Source organism: Sorex araneus, chromosome 9 (assembly GCF_027595985.1).
Source record: "Sorex araneus isolate mSorAra2 chromosome 9, mSorAra2.pri, whole genome shotgun sequence".
Classification (NCBI taxonomy): Eukaryota; Metazoa; Chordata; class Mammalia; order Eulipotyphla; family Soricidae; genus Sorex; species Sorex araneus.
The window spans coordinates 35,056,397-35,082,176 of NC_073310.1; the positions used below are offsets into that span (position 1 = coordinate 35,056,397).

The 25,780-nt window shown below is 38.9% G+C and overlaps 1 protein-coding gene and 1 non-coding gene across 8 annotated transcripts in view; both read right to left on the bottom strand.

The window, feature by feature from the left end:
- Window positions 1-7,833: 7,833 nt before the first annotated feature.
- The window catches only part of SDCCAG8 (SHH signaling and ciliogenesis regulator SDCCAG8), a 108,719-nt gene continuing 90,772 nt past the window's right edge, over window positions 7,834-25,780 (bottom strand). For all 7 annotated transcript variants that reach the window (XM_055147519.1, XM_055147515.1, XM_055147514.1 and 4 more), the window contains 3 exons: window positions 16,583-16,776; window positions 9,447-9,519; window positions 7,834-7,941 (listed from right to left, as the gene is read on the bottom strand). In XM_055147519.1, coding sequence (XP_055003494.1) covers window positions 9,449-9,519; window positions 16,583-16,776 — 265 coding nt within the window. In that variant the 3' untranslated portion in view covers window positions 7,834-7,941; window positions 9,447-9,448. The remainder of the gene's footprint in view (window positions 7,942-9,446; window positions 9,520-16,582; window positions 16,777-25,780) is intronic.
- LOC129398933 (U1 spliceosomal RNA) lies at window positions 21,952-22,117 on the bottom strand. The gene has a single exon (XR_008626799.1). It is a non-coding gene; the product is annotated as a U1 spliceosomal RNA (small nuclear RNA).

The window sequence follows — 25,780 nt, forward strand, 5'->3', positions numbered from 1 at the left end:
TTTGCAGCACGGTGATCTGGGTACACAAAGCCAATTCTGATGCAGTCTATAACTGATGATCAATAGTTGTAGACTACTGACAGCATCATCAGACAAGTTTATTCAGCATAAGCAATGATTATAAAGAAGCCAAAGGAATGTGGTACATGCAGGATGAGAGCATGTGGAAATGATGTTACAGGGGCGACAGTGGTATGGGCCCTCTATGAGGCAAATTCAAAGCTGTCTTATAGATTCCATAGGTGGTGTCAATATCCATGTTTCAAGCCTGGTCACCAGTAATTGTGAATCATCAAGCTATACTAATCTCTGGGAAATGTCAGATTCCCTGGCGACAGTCTGTCACCATTGTTTGGGACCTGAAGCGTTCTCATAGGTCAACAAATACAGATGGTTTGGAGCTGAGCCAGCAAGAACTCCAGCAGTAGACAGTGGAGAATCTTTGTAAAAGTGAAGTCTGAAGAACTGCCTGTAATAGTATTATGTCTATCCTGTAGCTCATTCTTTTTCAAAGAAAACTGTTTTTAGTAAAATGCTTTTTCCCTTTGATTTCAGCGGGAGTTTCCGACTTGATTACAATGAAATTAGTAGTGACTCTAGTTTTATAGCAAAGAAGGTAGATATTGGTAATTCTCAATACAAGTGTAGTTTAGTTACACCTAGAGCAGAAGTGAGGCTAAGCTGTAGCTCACTATTTATTATAACAAAGCGAACTTTTAGCAAAGTTTTGTTTTCCCATTGATTGCTATGGGAGTTTCTATCGATTTTAATAACAAACACAGGTCACGATAGTTTTTATAGCAAAAGACAGTAGACATTAGAGATTCTCACTACAAGTGTAGTTCAAATTACTATCTATAATCGTAGTGCTGATAAGATGCTTTAACTTAGAGAAACCCGCATTTTTAGGAAAGTGCATTTTCCCATTGATTTCAATGGGAGTTCTGATTTCACTGAAAAGATCAAGTTTTATTGCAAATGAATATTGAAGTTGGAGAGTCAGTACAATTGTAGCTCAAAGCACTTCTTTTAATGGTATTGAGGCTAAGCTAATCACTCTTTCTCAGGGAAAACTGCAATTTTAGCGAAATACTCTTTCCCGTTGATTTAAGTGGGTATTTCTATTGATTCCTAGTTCTATAATAGAAGATGGTAGACATTAGATAGTCTCACTAAAGTGTAGTTTTAAGTACTATTGATAATTATAGAGAAAGGTAGTTAACCCTTTCTCAGAGAAAACTGCATTTTTAAGAAAGTGTCTTTTCCTTTACACTTCAATGGGAGTTTCCATTGAGTTCAATAACAAAAATAGGTGACCCCAGTTTTATAGGAAGAGAAGGTAAATTTTAATTTTTACACCATTACTGCAGTTAAAAATGTTACACATTTTTCAGTAATTGACATAAGCCCCATACCTTCTTTCTGACAGAAAGCTATGTTTTTAGGAAAGCAATTTTTTCTATAGAATTCAATGGAATTTCTATTCATTTCATTGAAAGGAACATGCAGTTTTAGTTTTGTTGTAAGGGAATGTAGAAGTTGTACATTCTCACTACAAATGTATTTCAAATCCATACACTATGGGAGTGCATTTAAGCTCGCAGCTTGTTCTGAGAAAAATTATGATTTTAACAAATTTGTTTTCAATTAATTTCAATGATAGTTTCAAATGGACTTCAACAATTGAAACTGTGTAAGTTAGAGTCTCAGTTCAAAGTACTACTTATAATATTAGTGGGGTTAATCAATAACTCACTCTTACTCAGAAAAAAACTGTGCTTTGTTGCAGTTTATTTGCCATCAACTTAAACAAGAGCTCAAATAGATTTCAATGAAAGAAGTATGTGATTGTAGTTTACTAGCAAAAGTATGTGGAGATTGGATATTCTCATTATAATTTTAACTCAAAGTAATATATACATATATATATATAAAACAATAATGTGGGTAAGCTGTGGCTCACTCTCAGAGAAAAGTGTTTTTAGGAAAGTGTGTTTTCCTTCCACTTCAATGGAATTGTACATGTACTTCAACCACAGGAAGAAGTGACCCTATTTTTCTGGCAAAAGGAGGTTGGCCTTGGAGTTCAAACTGCAAATACAGAAAGTACGATTTCCTATTGATTTCAATATGAGGTTTAAATTATGTCAGTGTTAGACATAACTACTAACTTAATACATTATTAGTAAATCAATTACATAAACAAAATCACTCTCATATTCACACGTTGATGTCAATGTATGAATATATAACTCTAGCAGGCAAAATCTGTGATTCTCATTATTAAGTAACTGATTCTACAATAAATTTTAGTTTGTTTCATCTCATTGAAAACAGTTCTTAGGAAGTTCATTTTCCTAATGGGAGGTTCAATGTTAGGAATAAGTCAAAGTCGTCTTTTTTTAAATTTATTTTTACAAAAGCACCATGATTTACAGTTTTTCATAAAACAGTTGCATCACGCATACAACATTCCACCACCAATCCTACCACTGATGTACCTTCTCTCCACCACCGTCCCTAGTTTCCCTCCATCTTGCATCCCTTAGCAGATACATAACACATTTACTCAATATTGCTCAATACAATAAAATGGAAAATGGAATTACCAGAAATAAAACAATAAAACCCAATTTATGATAATTACTATATATTAAGCATGTAGATAAATTCAAATCATTTAATACAACATAATCTAATGTTTATTCTCACTTACTTAAATAATTTTTCAATTCTTGCATCTAAAATATTTTGATCTAATTTTGTTCTTGTGTCTCATGGTAATCATCCTGACTTCCCTGTCATTAGTAAAACGTTATTTTTAATTTTTTTTCTAAATACATTTTGGAGTTTTACACGGAATAGGTAAAGACTACAAATGGAGAAGTTAGGAGTGAAGATAATTAAGGAATTTTAAAGAGGAAATCTGAATAGGCTTATAAAAGTATAAATGCTTTATTCTAAAAAGGGGAATATTGGTTTTATATTAGAAAATATTACAGGCATTGCTTAAGTGTCTATATTCACTGTAGTATATTGCAGTAAAATATCTATGGGTGTACAAATGATAAGACCTAGAACATTCAATGATAGTAAAATGTTAATTCACTATTTAAAATGTATAAAATCTTTTAGCAAGCTAGGAGTAAACAAACCTTTCTTAGTATATCAGAGTGCAAACATAAGCACTACGAGTGAGTGCCATACTCAATGTTAAATGTGGGAAATTTTTCCTATTCTTTAGAGACTCTCTTCTACTGCTTTCTGTAGAACTTCTTTCAAGGCTATGAATTCCTTTAGCTGTTGCCTGTCGCTGAAGCTCTGTATCACTCCTTCAAATCTGAATTATAATCTAGCTGCATAGAATATTCTTGATGATATGTGTATTTTGTTGAGTTTTTCTACACATTTTTTCATTCTCTTCTGACTCAAAGAGTCTCATGTGATAGATCTGCTGTAAGTCTCATGGGCTTTCCTTTATATGAAAGCTTATTTTTTTGTTTGTTTTTGGTGCTTTCAATATTCTGTCTCTATCATTGGATTTTGGCACTTTGAATACCATATTTCTTAGAGTTTTCCTTAGGTGAGTTTATTGTCACTGGGGCCTCTTGGGTCTAATGGATCAAGTTGCCTGCATTCTTCAACTCTGGGACATCTTACCAAGGACTTCTTTCACTATTCTTTCCTCAATGATTTTGCACCTCAGGGACTCTGATGATTGTTCCTCTTGAACTTATCCCATTGGTCTCTGATGTGCTGCTTATGTCTTTTTATATTATTTTCCATCTTTTGTCTTTTTTCTAGTAGTTTCCTATATGTCATCTTGGAACTCTTTGGTCTTTTGCTTAGCTTCTATTAATTTGCTAGACAGAATTTCTAAGTCTGTAACTGTACCTCACGGTGATTCACCAATAAAAAATTTAAAAAAAAAATTGCTGGTCAGAGCTTTTGTTGATTTTTTTTTATATCACTTACCATGCTCTCATTTCTGTAATCTGTAATTGTAGTGGTTTGTTCATTGAGACTCATACTTTTTTTTATGCTTTGCTCACTACCTCTGCTATTGTTTCTTTGACTTGATTTAACATCCTCAAAATAGTGTTATTAAAGTCACTGTATGAGGATTTACTCAGCTGGTTGATGTTGGTTGAGCCTTCTATGTGATTGTTGCTGCTCACAGAACTTGGTAGCTTTCTGAATTTTTTACTTTTTAATTTGCTGTTATTATGCTGCTAGTAGTGTGAATTTGGAGGAGGCTTAAGGATTTGTGGAATAAGGGCCACTGCAATAGCAGAAAATGTCAGGGGTGGAGGCTGCCAGGCCTGGCATGAAGGGAGAGAAATATGCCTGTCTATTCCAAAAAGGTCTCAGAATTTTCATACTAGGGGCTGATCAAGGGTATGACAACTTGTTGGTGTTCAGAAGCTGTGCAGCTGGGAAATTTGATACGGTAGAAAAGGTAGGGTGTGGAGGTTATAGGAGGCAGCAGTTGGAGATTCTCACTACAAGTACAGTTCAAGGAACTACATGTAATGAGTGTGGCTAAGGTTTATCTAGCTCACTCTTTCATAGAGAAAACTAAATTATTAGGAAATGTGCAACTAACTTACTATTGATTTCAGAAGGAAATAGAATGTTACAAACAAGTGGCCATAGTTTAATAACCATATTCTAAGTGCAGTTCAAGAAACCATATCTCCATTGAAACTGGCTTAGCTACCTTCTTATAGAAAACAGTGTGAGAAGAATATATTCTATGGGTGTTTCTATGGATTTCAATATTAGCTAAAAGCTTTCCTAATTTTATAGCAAAAGGTAGCAGGGGTTAGAGTCTCACTCAAAGTGCAGTTCGAGTAACTAATATAAAGTGTAGAAGCTATATATGACTCTCAGAAAAAACAGAATTCTTTTTTTTTTTTTAATCACCGTGAGATACAGTTACAAAGCTTTCATGTTTGAGTTTCAGTCATACAATGATTGAAGACCCATCCCTCCACGAGGGCACCTTTTCCACCACTAATGTCCCAAGTAGCCCCCTCCATCCTAACACTCCCCAAGCCTCTATGGCAGACAATTTCCCGCATACTCTCTCTCTACTTTTGGGCATTATGGTTTGCAATATAGATACTGAGAGACCATCATGTTTAGCCCCTTATCTCCTTTCAGCACACATCTACCATCCCAACCAATCCCTCCAACCATCATTGAATTAAGTGATCCCTTCTCAATTTCAGCTGTCTTCTCCCCCAGCTCATGAGGCAGGCTTCCAACTATGGAACAATATTCCTGGCCTTTGTGTCTACTGTCCTTGGGTGTCAGTCTCATATCATGTTATTTTATATTCTACAAATCAGTACAGTCCTTCTATGTCTGTCCCTCTATTTCTGACTCATTTCACTTAGCATGATACTCTCTAAGACCATCCACTTAGAGGCAAATTTCAGTACTTCATCTTTCCTAACAGCTGCATAGTATTCCATTGTACCAAAGTTTCTTTAACCAGTTGTCTGTTCTTGGGCTCTCAGGTTGTTTCCAGATTCTGGCTACTGGGAACAGTGCAGGAATGAACATACAGGTGCAGATGTTATTTCTACTGTGCTTTTTTGCATCCTCGGGATCTATTCCCAGAAGTGATATTGCAGGAGTCATATGGAAGCTCAATTTCTAGTTTTTAAAGGAATGCCTATATTGGGAAACTGAAATCTTAAAAATTTTATTTCCGCAGAGATAAGTGATGTTGAGCACTTTTTCATATGTCCACTGGCCATCTGTCTATCTTCCACTGTGAAATATTCATTTCCTCTCCCCATTTCTTGATAGGGCATTTCTTAAAAAAGGTTTTTTTATTTTAATAAAAGGTCTATATAACTCTGATATAGACCCTTACAAAGCTCTTCATGATTTGGTTTAAGTCATGCAGTGTTTCATCACCCATCCATCTATCAGTGTACTTTCCCCAGCACCAGTGTCCCCAGTTTCCCTCCCATCACCCACTACCCCACCCCAACATCTTTCCTCCACTACTGTTTACATTTGATCTGAAGTCAGATTCCCAGGTATTTATCCTCTTCCCATTTTCTCAGTCCAGCGACCCTGTAACTGTATAGAACGAGAAATATGTTGTGGCCTTTTACATGATTCCACTTTTAAACCAACCCAAGGTATTAAGGCTAATAAGTGAGCTCTTTCTCTTATGGAAGGTTGTGTTACAGAATTGTCATGGATAAGCTCACTGTCTTCCAGAGGTATGTACCTGGTGGGTATAGGTCACGGTGTGTATACCTCTGATGACACCAGATGACACAAGAGAGTCTCTTGCCCGCACGCCTGGCTGACTTCCCTGGGGCCCCTAGGATTGGATGGGCTCCAGCTTCCCTCCCTGCCCGGAGCAGAGTTCCCGGCGGCCGAAGACCACTGGAACTTAGCCACAGCCATGCTCAAGGTCCCTCTCCACACGTTCGGACAAGCCTCATGCATAAAGATACCAGTAGAGGAACCCAGGGGTGTGTAATCCCATCAACAGCCAACATCCAGAGACTTAAAAGCAAGCTCCCAGAAGCGCGCAGCTGCTTTGCGGCTGCATGATATCTTATAAACTACTTCTCCCTTTGGGAGAAACTAGCAAGCTACTGAGAGTTTCCTGCCCACATGGGAGAGCCTCACAAGCTTCCCCTAGTGTATCCATATGCCAAAGCCAGTAACAAGCTGGATCTCACTCCCCTGACCCTGAAAGAGCCTCCAATGCGGCATCATTCTGAAAGGCCGAGTAGTGAGAGGCTTCTAAAATCTCAGGAATAGGACGAATGGAGAGGTTACTGAGACCACTCGAGAAATTTGACAACGGGATTTCGTGATCGTGATCGTTATCATGACACCAGAAATATACCTCAAGGATTACTAGAAGTGGGATATTACACTAAGAAGATTATAGAAGAACCCTTTTGGGAGTGATGGTCTTCCCTTTCCTCTATCTGGTAAAATGTTCTCTCAATGGTAGAGTCTGCTGTTTGTATCTTCATTGCCACCTAGTGAAACCTACTACTTCTTGTGGGAGCCATATCTCCCACATCACTTTGGCCTAAGTATTACTCCTGTCTTCACCAGTGGGGTGCTTTACACACTCAGGTCTCAATAGAAGAGCTATTCTGGAATTTGCAATTTCTTGTTTTATTGGGGTTGCGTGTTTTGCGGCATTCCTTTTGTTAGGAAGGAGGTCAAAGAGAGAATGGGTATTCCATCACCAGACTGCTGAAGTCTCTGGAGGAAGAAGCTCCTCCTGTAAGAAGGACCCCTCCCCCCATCCCCAACAGTCTGCAAATCACAAACAGGCTCTGCAAAGCAACAAAGTGAGAGAACTAACAGATTTCAGAACTCAATCCCTAATGTGGGCCTTTCTTCCTTAAAACTTATAGCTCATATTTGTAGCATGCTGGTATGTCACCATTCCCAAAGATCCCTTAGGACCTATTTGTTGTCTCTAGTGCCATGGCTGCCACCATGTCAGGCCAATCCTTGTCAGAACCAGGCAATCTCTTCATTTTCAGTAAGTACGCACTGGTATAGCAGGGTAAGGCAGTTCAAGACCAGGGACACTTCCAGTACACTCTTGCAGGCAGACTTGAAGTTACAATTCTGAGTGTGGTGCTGACCTGCCAGTGGGCAAGTATCACACCTGGGCAGAAATGAGGATTCCAGGCCAGGGTGGGGGGTGGGGGTGGGGAACACAGGCTCAGCAGGAATGACAGGCACGTGGCAGTCACCATGGAAACAGGCAAGCCCACATTTGCATAATCAGAACCAACTATTTTAAAATAAGCAAGACAGAACAAGTGGTAAAACAAAAAACAGTTTTATAGAGCTGAATGAATATCTTATACAAAAGAGAAGTGGTGGAGGCTGTCAACTTCAGTTTTGTACTTCAGACTTCATTTACTATGAATACTGTGAAAGAAAGTGAATAAATAAATTTAAATTTCTATGTTGTGACATATACATACAAATTATATGTGGTATATAAATAAGTTATGTGGCATGGTAAATAAATTTATTTATTTAAAATCTGGGCTGGAGCGATAGCACAGCGGTAAGGCATTCGCCTTTCATGCGGCCGACCCATGTTCGATTCCTCTGCCCCTCTTGGAGAGCCCGGCAAGCTACCGAGAGTATCACGCTTGCATGGCAGAGCCTGGCAAGCTACCCACGGCGTAAGGAAATGCCAAAACCAGTAACAAATAAGTCTCACAATGAGAGATGTTACCGGTGCTTGCTCAAACAAATCGATGAGCAACAGGATGACAGTGATATACAGTGCTATTTAAAATTTATTTGCCATACCACATACCTTATTTACTAGTACCAAAGCCACGCCTACAAATTTTTCTCCAAGCAGGACTCCATTAAATCCAGATCTGAACAATATCCTCAAACATATCATTTAATTAGGTGTTTATTTCACTCCACAATTTCACTTGGAAGTTTCCTACTAGTTTAATGTGGTGTTTTGGGGGTGTTTTTAAGTAATTAAATGTGTCATCTTAAAATATTTTTAAACATTTGGTCACTGGCTACATGAACTATTTCTCTTCCATTCCTTGTGTAAATTTATCAAGATGATAAGACTCACGATTTCCCTAAAAGAGCTGGTCTCCTCGTGGAAACAAATATTTTCGACAGACATGTAACTTTTGGCTATAAAACATGTACTATAATTCCCAGGGGAATGTTCTAATATTTATTTCCTAGTAATTTGCTATAGGCTAGTAAGTATTATAATCATTTTGTACTCATAACTATTTTAATTCTCACAACAAAAGCTCACATTTGATATTGCCACCTGTATTCTGTGCATGGGGAAAGCAGAAATAGAGTCATTGGCCCTTGCCCACCAAGCTAGATTTCTATGCCATCAGTGGTCACAGTGCTGCTCTTTGCTATCTCTGTCTTCCAGAACATAAGTTGCTCTTCGTTTCCCCTACCCTTTTGATTCCACTATCTCAAGCTTCTGTCCCACCATGAAATCACAAAGTGTTGGCCTGTTCGAAGGCTGTGATCCCTCTCTTCTTACTTAAAAACACTTTGTCAGAGCAAAGGACATAGCTACAAAGGCTGAGGTGCATTGCAGGTGGGAGCTTCAGTTAGATTCTCAACACTACGTGGTTCCCTTTGCACGCTGCCGAGAGTAGCCCCATAGCACTGCCGGACACGGCTGCAAACCAGAAAGCAAACAAAACCACTCTAACAGAGGAATTTTTTTTATTTTTATTTTTGGGTCACACCTGGCGATGCACAGGGGTTACTCCTGGCTCTGCACTCAGGAATTACTCCTGGTGGTGCTCAGGGGACCATATGGGATGCTGGGATTCGAATCTGGGTTGGCCACGTGCAAGGCAAACGCCCTACCCGCTGTGCTATCGCTCCAGCCCCTAACAGAGGAATTTTTAACTTACAGTTATGGTTTCCAGTGTGAATGTGTAGATAATGAGGCTCCTTTAAATCTGGTCTTTGCCTCAGTCTGCTCCCCTGTAAGAACCATCCAGTTATATGTCTTCCAGCACTTCAAATAAATTCATCACAAAATACATTGATTTCATTTCCCAGTGACTTTCTTTCTGTGTCCCTCTTGCATGGTTGGGAGTACCCTTAGTCATCTCTCTCTTAAAAGCTCAACATGTAACCCCCATTCTCCTTTACATCACGTCTCCTCTTTCTATAAATCTGCCTCCTAAATCTCTAAATCTCTTTGCAGCCCACTCTATCCCACCTATTCATTCACCTTCAATCCTGATAGGAAGTTACCTTCCCCTTGCAAATTCCTGCAAAGCCTTCAGCTGTTGACTTCTATTTGAGTTTTAAATCCATACTCCCCACATAGTCATTTGGGGGGAGGGTGGGGCCATACTCAGCAGTGCTCAAGACTTACTCCTGAACCTGTGCTCAAGGATCACTTGTGGGCAGAGAGGACCATATGGGATGCCAGGGGCTGAACCCAGGTTGGCTGCATGCAAGGCAAGTACCCAACTCACTGTTGCTTCACCGCCCCCCACCCCCAACTATAGCACTGTAGCACTGTTGTCCTGTTGTTCATTGATTCGATCGAGTGGGCACCAGTAACGTCTCCGTTGTGAGAATACTGTTTTTGGCATATCGAATACGCCACAGGTAGCTTGCCAGGCTCTGCGGTGAGGGCGGGATACTCTCAGTAGCTTGCTGGGCTCTCTGACAGGGACGGAGGAATTGAACCTGGGGCGGCAGTGTGCAAGGCAAATGCCCTACCCACTGCACTATCGCTCCAATCTCCCCCAATCATACTTAACCAAAATTATTTTTAAATTTACAAAGTTATTGATGAGTTTTAGGCATACAGTATTTCAATACCAATTCCACCACAAGTGTCAACTTTCCTCCAACTGTGTTCCCATAATCCATCCCCATCTTTAACCCCCTTCCCCCATCTCCTGCCTGTCAACTTGACAGGCACATTACAAAGTTCCAGTGCAGCTTAGTTCTCATCCTTTCAGAGTTGATGAGTCTGTGTTTTGTATATATGGCTATCCACTCACCCATACCACCAGTACAACTGAAGTCTTGTCTCTTCACCCATTTCCTAATCTCTTCCTTTTTCTCCCTCTTGATTTCTTCATTTCTCAGTCCTTCTCTCTAAACACTGAGGACAGGGATACCTAGGCATCCCCCCTTTACTACAATACATTTCCTCATCTAGTATTTTATATACCACAGAAAAGTGAGATCATCCTGTGCTTGTCTTAGTGCTGAATAGTATTCCACTGTGTATATGTAACACACCTTCATACTCCAGTAGGCACCTAGGTTGATTCCATATCTTAGCTACTGTACTGAGTGAATAATAGTGTGCGTGTATACTTTTGAGAGTGTTTTTTAATCCTGGGGATAGATGCCTCAAAGTGGAATTTTTGGGTCATATGACAGTTCAATTCTAAGTTTACTGAGAACTCTCCATACTGTTTTGTACAAGGGTTGTACCAGACAACATTCCTGCCAGCAGTAGATGAGAGGTCCCTTTACAGAACATCTCATCAAACAGATTGTTCCTACATTTTTGATATGGGCCATTCTCACTAATGTAAGATGGTATTTCTTTGTTGTCTTGATTTGGATTCCTCTCATGATAAATGATGCTGAGTATTTTTTTATGTGCCTACTGGGCATCTATCTGTCTTCTGAGGAATGTCTATCTATTCATTTCCTATTCACATGTTGATAGGGATCTTGAATTTTGTTAATCTTTATGAGTACTTTATATATTCTGGATATCACCTTTTTATCTAATGTGTTGAATGAAAATATTTTTTCTCCATTCAGTTAGCTGTGTTTTAGTTTTAGCCCATGTTTCTTTTGGGTCTTCAGTTGATTTTTTTAGAAGTTGGATTGCTTATGTTTTTTTGCTGTTTGGTGGTCTGGTCTCTTTGTGTATTTTTGAATATTAACCCTTGTCTTCTCCTAATAGGTAAGTTTCCTTTTCATTTTTGTGAGTTTTATTCATCCACTGATGTTTTATCCAACGGTGCTTTCCCAATGGTGCTTTCTCAAGTGGTGCTTGAGAAGGCCACTAAGATGACATCCTACAGAAGTACTGTGGGGAGGGAGAAATGGCTCAAACTAAGGGTTTGAGAATACATGCTAGGCTCTACCTAACCCAGACTAGGTATAGTCTGACCAGATTTATTATAAATTCTTACATTTGTTTCCCTTGTCATTCGAGCTGAATCTCAAAATATAAACCTGATGTTGAAGTCCTAGGGTCTATTATTTAAATTTTCTATGTATCTTCTGATTTGGTATTTAATATATACCCTTAATCTATTTGAGTTAATTATTATGTATGAGATTAGTGACAGTTTCGTTTTAATTTTTACAGTAACAACAAGTCTCACCATGGAGACATTACTGGTGCCTGCTCGAGCAAATCGATGAACAATCGAACAACAGTGCTACAGTGCTACATGTAGCTATGTAATTTCCCCAAAACCATTTGTTAAGAAGTGGTCTTTTTCCATTGCATGGTGTTGACTTCATTATTGTATACATCCACATATGTGAAGGTTTATTTCTAGGATCACCATTCTATTCCAATTTTTCTATGTACATTTTTTATTCAGTTATGTTTTATTTGCTATTATTTTGTAACATGGTTCAAATTCAGGAAGCATGATCATGCACAAGTTCTGAAATAAATAATTTAAGTATTCTTATTTTGAAGTCATTTGCATTTTGAGCTATGCAACTTTCTAAGAAATCAATCCGGGGCTGAAGCAATAGCACAGCGGGTAGGGCGTTTGCCTTGCATGTGGCCGACCCGGGTTTGATTCCCAGCATCCCATATGGTCCCCTGAGCACCGCCAGGGGTGATTCCTGAGTGCAGAGTCAGGAGTAACCCCTGTGTATCACCAGGTATGACCCAAAATGCAAAAAAAAAAATCAATCCTTACATGACTTTGCCAAAGGAATAGAGTAGCTTCATAAAGTGAGTAGCAGGCCACCTGGAAATCTGCACACGAAGGATGATTACCTAAACTCAACAGATAGCTGTTCTGCCCAGCAACTGTAGAAAATTCTTGGCTTAATAATAAATAACTGATTTAATTCTTAAGTGGTGTGAATTTGCTTTCCTAATCAAGGAAAATAAAATTTTAAAAAGTGAAGAAAGTTCCCATTATTTTGGATTTCTTCTGCTACAAAGAGAATGCCATGAGGATTTCCTAAAAAACTAGATAGTATGCTGTGTCTCTTCATTTTTTTCTTGCTCTATTAATTTTTTTAATGTACACAGAAGCTTTGTGAATAAATGACAACTGACCTGAATGACCTAATGAACCCCATTTTCTTCCTCTCAAATATGTCAATACTGACAGTTTCATGGGCACTTCTGCTTCTGCTTCTCAGAATCACTTGTGCTTCTTTCCAAGACTATTTATGCTGCTGACATAAGTTTAGTGTTTGGTCACCTCAGAAGTATTATTAGTAAATAAAAGAGCTGCTGATTCATCTTGTCCTGGCAACAGAAGCACCTTTTCGAGCTGTAACTCCTGAAGCCCTGCTCACACGTGTTAACCCTAACCCTAACCCTAACCCTAGGGTTAGGTAAATGCCCATTCCCCTACCCTGCCCAGTCCCGAGTACAGGGATTTGCTTCAAGTGGAATCACTTTAAAATGTCTAAACTAAATGTGCTAGAGAAACTGGGAAGCCACCCCTTCCTCTCAGTCCAGACATTAGGGACATCTCCTGAAACTCTAGTGGCCACACCAATACCTGTAGCTTCCAGGATGTTCCTGTATATGTTCTACCCAAGCCACACACTCTGTGTATGGGTGAGTGGGGGACTACAAAATTTTATTTGTCACAGAATACTCCCCTAAATTCCCTGGATAAAGGAGAACTAGATCTATACCTCCTATTATAATATTTAAAATGTGATTATATGGTAATGAGAACAATCTGAGTAACAAAGGTATAAGCAGTAGTCTCTTAATATAAATAATGATTCTGATCAGTATTTAGGTAACCAGGAATCTAAATCTTCAGTGTAAGTATTCACAAAACTCTAAGAACAAAAGGGAAAGAAAGAAACTCAGCTGCACTGTAAAACACAGACAAAAATCCAGGCAAGTCTTTGAGTTTATAAAATTTCTCAAGTATGGTCAAGGAAGGATCCTGAAGGCTCACTCCTCACCCACCTTAGCCCAAAGATCTAGGAGTTGACCTTTTGACTTCAGCTCTAATTCTCTGAATCCCAAACCATGTGGATGTGTTAGCATCTGCACAAGACTGTTATTGAACACACTTTTCCTATTGACACTAGAGAATGAGAGATTACATATATAATGAAATAAAGGAACTAAAAGCACAATAGGAAGCCATTGGGGCAGAACTGCAAAGGTAGAGAACTCTACAGAATCCCTGAAGGCAAAAATACAAGCCAGCATTAATAGGAAATTCACAAAAGAGAAACACTAGAATGGAAGAGTTCTATTATTTTGATAGTCCTATAAATCTCTGAGTTACAGGAATATCAGGAAAAGAGAAAAATGGAAAAGATGAAGAACAAGTGCAACAAGTGGTGGGAATAGATAATAATTGAGAATTTCCTCTCTCTCTCGAGACAGGCTGATGTGTAGATTCAAGATGCCCAAAGAGTATGAAGCAAAATAAGCCCAAATCAAACAATACTAGCACATATAGTAATAAGAATGGCAACATCTAGAGAAAAACAGACTTCTGTAACTTCTGGAGAGAAGAGAAACTTTAAACATAAGGGAAACAACATAATTACAACAGATCTCTCATACAAAATGGTACAGGAGAAAAGGATGGAATGGCATATTCATATATTCACTGAAAAAAACTTTCAACCTAGAGTTCACTAGACTATATAGCTCTCATTTAGATGGGAGGGAAGTATAGAAACATTCTCAGACAAACAAGAGTTGACAGCATTTGATAAAACTAAACTGGACCTCAATGAATTTATGTAAACCAAACAGACATAGAAACAATAACCGCACAGAGCAAAATGGTAACACAGCCCTTATTATCAATAATTCCTCTCAATGTCAAGACTTCAAAATGGAAAAAGAACTGTGGAAATCAGAGGCGTGTCAAAGGCACCAGCCTGCATCCTGCCCCCCAGTTTCTGTGCTGTCTGCTGCCCTGTTCTTGATCCTCTGGACCCACGAAGGCCCTCCCAGAGCCTTCTGGAATACTGGGCACACCCCCAAGGATCCAGAAAACTGACAAAGGCCTTTCATTCAGGTGTGTCAAGTCCGCATTCTGCCCTGTGGTTTCTGCACTATCTGGGTCCCCTGGGACCCACAAAGCTTCTTCCAGAGCCCTCTGGAACCCCAAACTGTATGGGCACATTTAGTGTCCATGTGACAATAGAACTTTTCATCCCGACTTCAAGGGTTCTTGAGTTTTATTTACTTTCTCAAATATGTCTATTTTAACACTTCTGCACAAATGGATACATTAGAAACTGAAATGCATGACCAGTGAAGTAACATCCCAAGTTCACATATATTGTCAGACTTATAAAGAGTACTTCTTGCTAAAAAAAAAATTGCAAATTAGGTCAGATCTCAGATATCTGGCGTTTTTAAACTCAAATTTTAGCACCCACAAAACTTTAGGAGCCAAGGAGAAACAAAAGATTTCAATTGCTTTGTCATACAGGGACAGAAGCCCTGGCAAAACATGGGGCTCAAATAAACCCTCAAGCCTCATTGACAAGGAACTCAAAACAAGGTTTCATACAATGGCCACTGAACTAAAGCATTACTGGAAGAAAACTTCAACCAGCTTAGAGAGAAACTGACCCAGGGTATCAAGGAGTCCATAGAAATGGAATTAAAGAAGTTTAAAAAATACAATAGCAAATCACAGCAATAGAATTCAACATGCAGAGGATATTCAAGACAAAATATTAGACAACACTAATAATAAAGTGAAAAAGCAAGGTAAACAAATAGAAGAGAATGTAAGATTCTTGATAGATAGTAACAAGATAAAATGATCTTTGAATCATAGGAATGCCAGGAGAGGAACCTGTACAAATGAAGAATTCAAAGACAAAATCATATAATAATAATAATCTGGTGCAGAGTTGAAAGAAAACTGCTGTGTAGTCAGAGCTGCCACAATTTCCTGCCCGAACACTTCCCACAGTGCATGTTGTGAGTTCTGCCATAGATAATCATGCTACCACACACAGGTAGAGCTTTGTCTCCTTCCAAGAGACCTGGTGGCCATGACCTCTAGCTGGATCTATAGAGGTTCTCTCACCAGCCCTTCCCACACATGGTCTGCTACCCGGCTTGCACAGGTGCAAGAAGTAGGAGAAAAAGGAATGTATGTGACCCTATTGCTTCTGGTTCCACAGACTTCTATCTTCCTTTCCTGAGCTGCTCCTGAAAATTTTTCAAGTTTAGGCAGGAGAAAGGAAAATAAAAACTCTTACATTTCCTTAGCTACTATGTGCAAGGGATACTAATGAGCATCTTGAAGTAGCTTCCAATATTCCTTTGAGCTTGTCTAGTATCATGCTCCTTATGCAGATGGCTAAATTAAGACTTTGAAAAGATACTTGGATAAGTTGTAAAAGGCCTCATGAATAACGTAGTCCAGAATCACTGCCCAAACAGAGAGATCAGAAGCAAGATTCCTCCATAGACATGGCCTCAGTGTGTTTAGTGAGAAGTCTGGAGTCAGCAATCCTTTCTCTAGTACAAGTATACCAAACAATGTGGTATCTGTGTATGTGACTTGAACTCTGAGCAGTGTCTACACTGTTCTCTGTGCGGCTGAATTTATTCAGGTAAAATATGTGCAGGTAAAATTTATTCTCCTTGAATTTTAGCTTTAGCTCCCTCAAGAAATAGGTCTGTGACTCACCCTTCCTGGCAATCTCCACTGTGCCAAATAAAATTTTGGATATCTCTTTCCAGCCTTGGAGGTAATATAACCAGTATGATCACTAAAACTTCTAGTCTGTTAAGATGCAATTCTGAGAAAAGAAAGGAGAAAAAGAACCCCATGAAATCTTGCACCTGTTCTCTGAGGCATTGAGCTGAGCTGGCTTGAACACTGATCCACTTTCATAATTTGGTATGGTTCCTGGGCTTGCAAATGTTCTACATCTTCTGGAAGGTTCTGTTGTTTCAGCAGAAACTGGTTCTGTGTGCTGAGGACCTGTACCAGTTGTTGGGCTGTGACTTGACTGTACTTGTCCAGTTGTATTAACCTGGAGAAAAATCAAGAAGAATTAGATGTGGGTCTAAAAATCTGCAATGCACTACAAGAAGCAGATCAGACTGACTTCAAACTTTCAAAGTGTTCCACCGGTATATGTCTGGGGGATGATCTGACAGTGGACAGTGAGCTGGAAGTTTGAAGTGACCCTGAGTGTGCGGTGAGGTCTTGGAAGACATTTATAAGTGTATGGAATTACATAAAATATGAAAGAGAATAGTAATCTTATTAATGAGCTGTCAAACAGAAAATATACCGATAAGCTAAATGAGTAGAAAAAAAACTCAAACCACCAATGCCTAGAGATCAAAATGAGCATATTAATGCCTCCATTGTACATATGGAAACAGCTTTGGCAGACTGGAGTAGATGGCTGACGCTGGCTGGGGAAGTGAGGTAGGAATAACAGAAATACTGAATTAAGGATTTTTCACTATTAGTCAATCATGAGCTCCGGAATCACTGAGAAGATGGTTTTAAAGATGCTAAGTTTGTTATTGTGCTCTTGGGTTCTTCTCTCTTCCTCTGGAGACTTGCTAATTAACTCAAACTATTATCCGAATTTGTCCACAGACATGACTTCCTGCATACAGTAGCATACTGACCTTCAGAAATATGGGTTTTGAATTAAAATTAGAATAAAAAAATGTACCCAGAAGCACATTGGAAAGAATTGGATGCACACGCCCTGCTTCACTTAACCAAAAGCACTAATAGTTGGGGGCGGGGGGAGAGGGTGCTAGGAAAGAATACTTTTCAGAAACAGCTCAGGACTAATTTCCCGCTACTACTGCCTGTCTAGTGCTGGGGCACAGACTGTGCCACTGTTCTGTACACCTGGCCAGGGGCTGCTCTTGGAACACAAGGAAACATTTACAAGGATAGAGACTTTGGCCTTAGTTTTTGTAAGATTCACTTGCTACCAATAAGGAAACTTCTAAAGAGAGGTATAACGACATTCTACGAAATCTAATGATATTCTAGTATTTTATTCATTTTTTTCCAAGCTCCTCTCCAAACGATGGGCAAAGCAATATATACTACACCTGCCCTCTCAACCTCTGATAGATTTTGCCTGTGTCTTTGGTCAAGCTGCCACAGAAGACACATTGGCTAGTTCTCTAGTTCTTTGAATTCCCTAGTTTCCTAATTTTCAGTCATATCGGGTCTTGGGGTATAATTCATTCATTGTGTTCTGTATTTCAAAGGTGGAGAAATGAGGGGAAGTGAAGACACCTGCTGCAGTAGTAAAGCCATCACTACGCATGCTCTAACTTTTTGCCCTCCACTCTACACTGTCCCAACCCACTGGCCTCCATCTATGCTGGAAAAGAAAAAATAGCCAATAGACAATACACAGCGGAACCCCTCTTGATCTGGTACTTCAGTATCATACAAAAAAAAAAAAAAGAAAATCCACTCATAATGATATTTTTCCACTGCTTTCCATTTTATGTGATTATATATTCATTAAAATTACTCAAGTGTGAGTGTCCATGGTTCTCCCAGTTTTTCTTGGGAAATTCCTAAATATTCCTAAATCAAATATTCTTAAATAATATGTTGTATTACTTTACTGTGTTCAGCATAAAATCAGAACCTCCACTGATCCTTTCTGAAGCTTACTCTCTGCTATGCTTTCTTAACCAGACTAACTCCATTTACAAGCTATCTTCTTGCCAATAAACCCCTTATTTCTATTAAGATGAAAAGAATAAGCTCAAATTCCCACTCATGAAAAAAGTAACCAAAATTTTCAATTAAAGATTCTTGTATCTAAAAGGGACTTTTATGTGTTTAGGTAAAAAGGTTTTCAGTGGCATCTCCTCCAAGGCCTACTTTATTTTCATTAAAAAGTTCTTTGTTTTGTTTGTGTGTGATATTAGGTATCAAACCCAGGACCTCTGACATTCAAAGCAAGTGCTCTGCCAATTAGCTATAGGTCCAGCCATTAAAAAAAAAAAGTAGTTTTAGATCGAATGTCCTTCTCTCCCAGAAGGGAGCATAACATGACACTCGCCATAACCATGCCACCAGACCCCACACCGGGCTGTTTCACCCAGAAGGGGGCGGGTGAGACCCCTCCCTGTCCCAAGGGACCCAACCCCGGCAGTCAAAAACCTCTAGAACTCAACCGCTGCCATGATCACGGTTGCTCTCCACACGCTCGGGCTGAGCCTCACCCACTAGTGAACCTTTTCCTGGACCACGAGGCCGCAAATGCACTTCATAGGACACACCCTACCCATACCCCAAGAGTACTGCACCACTCCTCTGATGCGATTCAAAGTAGGTGGTAACCAACCTTAGAGGGGAATATTATTATTATTTCGGTTCTGCTTTGGGGCAGGGTTTCTTTTTGTTATTCTTTATATATCTTGGATATTAGTCATTATCTGACTCAGTTCTATATAGTGGTGGGAGAAGGTGCTGGCCTGCAGCACTGCCAGGCTACTCCCCCAACCCTGTAAATTCGAAGTGAGCACCAGGAGTGAATCAGGTGCCAGGACAAAGCATCCTGATACAATATCTTGATACCGAAAGCACACAGAACATCACAGAGGAGAATTACATACCGACAATCCTGATGAACAGTAAGTCACAACAAAAGTGTAGACGCCCAGTTTACAATAACCAAGCACATGCATCTCTTGGTGAGTATGTTTGTAAGTTTTAAGATCTAGGTGTACTCTGTGAGCACTGCAGCAAAATGTGCGTAAGCACAATGGAATAGGCCAACTTGTGCTGAGTACAAATACTGCAGCCACGTGTGTGTGACTTATAGGTATTTCAACAATAATATTAGCCCCCTCCCCAAAAAAGGATGGAAAGGGGGCTACATCTTTTAGTTAATACATAAAATTACAGAGAACCTGTAGCAAAACAATAAGTTCAGAAATTAAACAAACAAAAATCAAACCAGCAACTATATTTACTTAAAGGTTAAATTACACACCCCTTACACCCACTACTCAAAAAAAAAAGAGTGCTAAATTAAATCTTATTTACTTTTGTTTGGGTGTCACACCCAAGCAGGATTCAGGGGATGCTTCTGGCTCTGTGCCTGATGTAGTTTGTAGTGGTTATGGGGAACCATGCTGTTCAAAGGACTGAACTCAGACCTCTTGCAGGCAATATACTTGTTTTCTCACTAAGCTATCTCTCTGTCCCTAAGTTAAAATTTAAATTACAAGAGTTAAGGTAAAGAAAATCCTAAAAGTCCTCAATGTACTTAAAAGAAAACAGTAAAGAGAGATATTGAGGTGTAATGAGCACATTATCTGAGAGATTTATAGTGGATAATCTTGACTGAGAAAAGTCTTTATAAGAATATTAAAATTGATGGATTATACATAGTTTTACTGAGTTTCTATCTTCTAAACGAATTGCTAGTACCTCATCATAGGAAATATTCCCCCTAACAATAACCATAATGTTGGTATATTCCGCTGGGGAAAATAAAAAAGCTCAGATCTTCTAGAATATAACCGGGCAAGCAAAAATGTGCCTAGGAAAGAACAGAACAGATTAAGGGCAAACAAAAATACACCCAGGGAATAGAATGAATAGAAAGAATAGAATAAAACAATTTAGGTTATTTATATAGGAAGCAGCATAGGCAAAAGTAGAATAGAAATCGTCATAACTTTATACTATAAGCATGTCTGCTGATTGGCCATTTGAAATGCTCCAGTCTCTGCTTATGTACCTGTTGAATTTTGATATGCTTACTAACTGTCCTTAATATTTGTTAGCTTACAGATATTACCTCTTGGGAGCCAGGGAGGGGACATGACATTTTATTGAATAAATGTCTGACCAGGTGACCTTAAAGCTTAGACAGTCCATGTGTGTTTGTCTCCCAATGCATTTGTCTTATTCTCTGTAACCGACTCTCATTGAATGGAGGGTGATGATACCAACTGATTGACTTTATTGTGATGTATCACTCTCTCTCTCTCTCATTCTCATCCCGCTGCTCATAGATTTGCTCGAGTGGGCACCAATATCGTCTCCATTGTGAGACTTGTTGTTACTGCTTTTGGCATATCGAATACACCACGGGTAGCTTGCCAGGCTCTGCCTTGCGGGCGAGATACTCTCAGTAGCTTGCCTGGCAGAGGAATTGAACCTCGGCTGCGTGCACACCCTACCTACTGTGCTATTGCTCCAGCCCTTATTATGATTTAAAACTGATAATTAAAAGACAATGCTTCCCTGCTGAGTGAAATGAGTCAGAAAGAGAGAGACAGACATAGAAAGATTGCACTCATCTATGGTATATAGAATAACAGAGTGGGAGACTAACACCCAAGAACTGTAGAAATAAGTACCAGGAGGTTGACTCCATGGCTTCGAGGCTGGCCTCACGTTCCGGGGAAAGGGCAACTCAGAGAAGCGATCACCAACTACATTGTAGTCGAAGGCCATGTGGGGGAAGGGAGTTGCGGGCTGAATGAGGGCTAGAGACTGAGCACAGCGGCCACTCAACACCTTTATTGCAAACCACAACAGCTAATTAGAGAGAGAGAACAGAAGGGAATGCCTTGCCACAGTGGCAGGGTGGGGTGGGGGGGAGATGGGATTGGGGAGGGTGGGAGGGACACTGGGTTTACGGGTGGTGGAGAATGGGCACTGGTGAAGGGATGGGTTCCCAAACTTTGTATGAGGGAAGTATAAGCACAAAAGTGTATAAATCTGTAACTGTACCCTCACGGTGATTCTCTAATTAAAAATAAATAAATAAAAAAAAAATTAAAAAAAAAAATCACAATTCAAGTCTGTGACTATGAAAAAAAAAAAAAAAAGACAATGCTTCCCATTAGTGCTGTTTAGGAATCTCTAAGAACTTTTACTAATTTCTTTGTGTTTTCCTTTATTTCTATTTTTACCAGGAGAGGCTAGAGTGATAGCACAGTGATAGCACAGTTAGTAGGGCCTTTGCCTTGCACGGGGCTGACCTGGGTTCGATTCCTCTGTCCCTCTCGGAGAGCCCAGCAATCTATTGAGAGTATTCCGCCCGCACAGCAGAGCCTGGCAAGCTACCCGTGGCATATTCAATATGCCAAAAACAGTAACAACAAGTCTCACAATGGAGATGTCACTGGTGCCCGCTTGAGCAAATAGATAAACAATGGGACACAGTGCTACAGTGCTACCATTCTACCAGGAGAGGGTGTGAACACAGTCCCCATTTCCATAAATTATGTAGTTGAGTTTCCCACATTTGGGGAAATGTCAGGGGTGAACACATCTGAAGTGCAATGGATAAGTCTTGTCTTGGGAAAACCATCTTCATGATCATGGCATCGTATCTCCTGCCAGGTAAGTATTCCTTTATTAATTTTTAGGTGGCTCCACTTATTGTCAAGGTTTTAAATATACTCAGTGGGTCTATGGAACTTTCATTCTCTGGATCATGTGCATCTCTGGAGCTTAGATTCATGTCCACCTGCCTACTCAAAACATCATACAACAAAACCAACTTTATAACTGAAATTTAGATCACAAACCTGCTCTTTTTGAGTATTACCTAATTCTTAATAAGTTGCACTACTTAAAACCTTCGCTTATGCCAGAAATATGGGAATTATCCTTGACACATCATGTCCCCTTCTCTACTCAACTTAGCCTATCAGTTATTAAATCTTTTTTGATACTTGTTGCCCTGTGTATGTTTACTTCTCTCTAGTACCATTATTATCACACTGAGTCCAAGCTGGCAGCATCACTTAACCATTAACGTATCTAATACTTTCCTAATTGGTCCTGTATAAACATCATAGTATTGCTGCAATCCATGATCTTTTCTGGAGCCAGATTATTTTATTTTATTATTTTATTTTTTTATTATTATGCTTAAGGAACCTAGGGGCCTTATTCAGTGATTCTCAATCAGGTTGCTTGGTTGAATGTGAGAGACCAAGGATAAGGTGTTGCTTGGACTTTGCAGTACTGGGGACTACTATGGATCGAGACAGTGAGACTCCCAAAGGACAGAGTGCACATGTTGCTGTAGATTAAACCAGTGTTGGATGCATGCAAAGCCCCATAATGAAGTCCCAAGAAATCTCCCCAGTAAGGAAGGATACTTTATAAATGCAAATTAAATCACCTTATATGTTTACTAACAGAGGAGAGTAATAAGTCTATAGTAAAAATAAGGCCTGCTCCTCACCTCCCTCTTTTATCTTAACACATGCCACTCCATTTCCTTATTTTTTATGTTTAACACATATTTTCTTTCCTTCCTCTAAGATTCTAAGGACCTTCAATTTTACAGTCTTGCTTCATCTAGAACAGGAGCCAGAAAATTTTTTATGGAGTACCAGAAAGAAACAATTTTAGGCTTTGTAACCAGCAGATCAATCTCTCGCTGAAGTACTGAATTATATGCCATATCACTAAAGGAGCCATAGACAATAGGTAACACACACAAACATGTAAATGAATGATCACGCCAGTGTACATTACAAAAAAAGCTGTGGGCTGGGATACAGCTTGCACTCTTGCTGTAAAATGCTAATAATCCCTACCTCATCACTTACAGGTTCATTTCAAGTTTCATTGTCATAGTAAAACCTTTCCTGATCACGGTAAATCCCCCACCTTTTGAACATGTTTGTATCACAAAGTATATTTCTTTTTCACAGAACTGACAGTTACTATAATTAATCAGGTATTTGCAAAATTCTGTCAATATTTATTTTCCTTACAAAGATAAAAACTCTATTACTTTCTCAGCATGTGGTGAATAATATGACATGTAGTAGCAATCTAATTATTTAGTGGATGATTAAATTGCTATTAGAATCTTTAGTTAGCAGCTTTATCTTACTGATCCTTCGCTCTCCATCTAGAAATAAATGTTAATAATAGCTACTTTCTGGGTTTATTTAAAAAATAAGGTAATATCTATGACTGCATTTTGTGAACTCTTAAAAACAATATATAAATACAAGAAAAATGTTTATAGCACAAGGGTCGAATCCTCTTGCTTGCTCTGTTGGCATAGTTAAGAATGGTTTGCTTCAGAAAATTCGTGAAAAAAACAACAACAACAATAGCCTGTGTGACATGTAGCTATAGATAGAGATCACATGTAGCCCACAAAACCTAAAATTTTTACTCACAGGTCCTTAATAGAATAACTCTGCTGATCTTTAGCCTAAAAGTTTCTAGGCTTAAATATATATATATATACATATATGCACATAAATATTTTTATATATGCATACATATGCATATATGTACACACATACTATTATGTAGTATTTGGTGATAAATCCAATATTTTTTTAGTGCCTTTCCATTAAATAGAGCATACAATCAAAGTTGTAAAAAATAGGACTGGTGATGTGTCTCAATGATAAAGTGCAGGTTTTCATGCATGAAGTCTGGATTTGATCCCTGATACCTCAAAGAAAAAATCATTCTTTTAAAAATTGTGAAAACACTTCCCAGTGACCGTATATTTACTTTTAAATTTAAAAGAATAAAATAGGTCTCTAAATGTATTAACTTTCTCTCAACTATATGCAGATAATTTAATTTTTCTATACTAATTACACCCAGTAGTAACACAGAAGCTACAATGGTCATGCATGGTGATGCTTGAGTGGGGGACAGAATGTGGTACAAGATAAGTCAAGGCCTCACACATTCAAGGCTTAAGTTCTACCACTTGAGCTATTTCCCCACCCCAAACATTTTCACATTTGAAACATTTACATTAAATATTAAAACAGAGAAGGCCTTGGGGAGCTGGTCAATGGAATAGGGGTGGGAAGCTTGAAGCCAAGAAAATCATTTCATATTTTAAAAAAAAGCCCAACTGCTGTTATGTTTGCAGTTGCCATGTCCATATAAATCAGTTCATTGAGTTCTGTAAAATACTGAGATTCCCCCTACCCTTGCCCCTGGAAACTCATCATTATTACAGATATTTGAAGAGGTCAATTTACAGGAAATACTTTAGGGCTGTTTCTATTATAAAACATTGCATAGAAAAGAAAATAAGCGTCAGGGATAGAATTCAATGAGTGGGGGCATATGAATTGCATACAGTAGACCTAGATTTGATCCCAACACACATGATCCCCGAGTACCTCTGGGAGCTTATCCCTGAGCACTTATCCTGGAATAGTGCCTGCGTATCACTGGACATGGCCCCAAATTAAAAAAAAATAAAAAGAAAAGAAAGTGAATTTGAGTCAGAAGGTTCGAATTTGAACTCTTTTACTCAAATGGATTAGTCTATCAGAACTTGACTTTCTCAATCTAGAGATGAGAAGCAAATACTGATATTTAGTAAGGTGCAGTGAATGAGGTGCTTTTCATACACATATTTAATTTTCATATCACACTTCAAAGCAAGCATCACTAACCCCATTATATAAATGAAAATAATTGATGGGCAGAGAAGTAATTTACTTCTTTGTGGGGTTCAAAGTCAAATCTTGACTCTAGCAGTATGGTAACATAACCTCTAGTGAATACGCTTAACCTCTGTATGCTTATCAGATATGTTTGGGGCTGAGGTGCCTCCAAAATGTGCTCAGGAGGTTCACCAGGTCCCCACCAGGTCCACCAGGGCCTCACCAACAATTCTAAGCCAACCTGGCATGCCTTCAATGCAAGGGTGAAATGCTGCTTAGGTCCTGAATTTTTGGGGATACTCAGGCCAACCCAGTGGTGCCGAGGTCCTCCAGGACTATATGGAACCATGAACCAAACTGGGTAATCAAACTGAGTCAGGTGTCTATACTGTAACTGCTGCATCTCCTGACTCCTACCTAATCATTTAAAAAATTCCCATAAAACATAATTTCTAGAAAAGTTTTAAAATCAACTCCCTCCCCTTGTTAATTACCCTTTGAAAGTGGATGGTTTTCCTGTCATATTATATGCCTTTCAAGAATGGTAAAGAGATGTGCTTTCCTATATGTAAGAACGCTTAAACTGAGAAAACACAAATACATAAAAATATTGGTGTC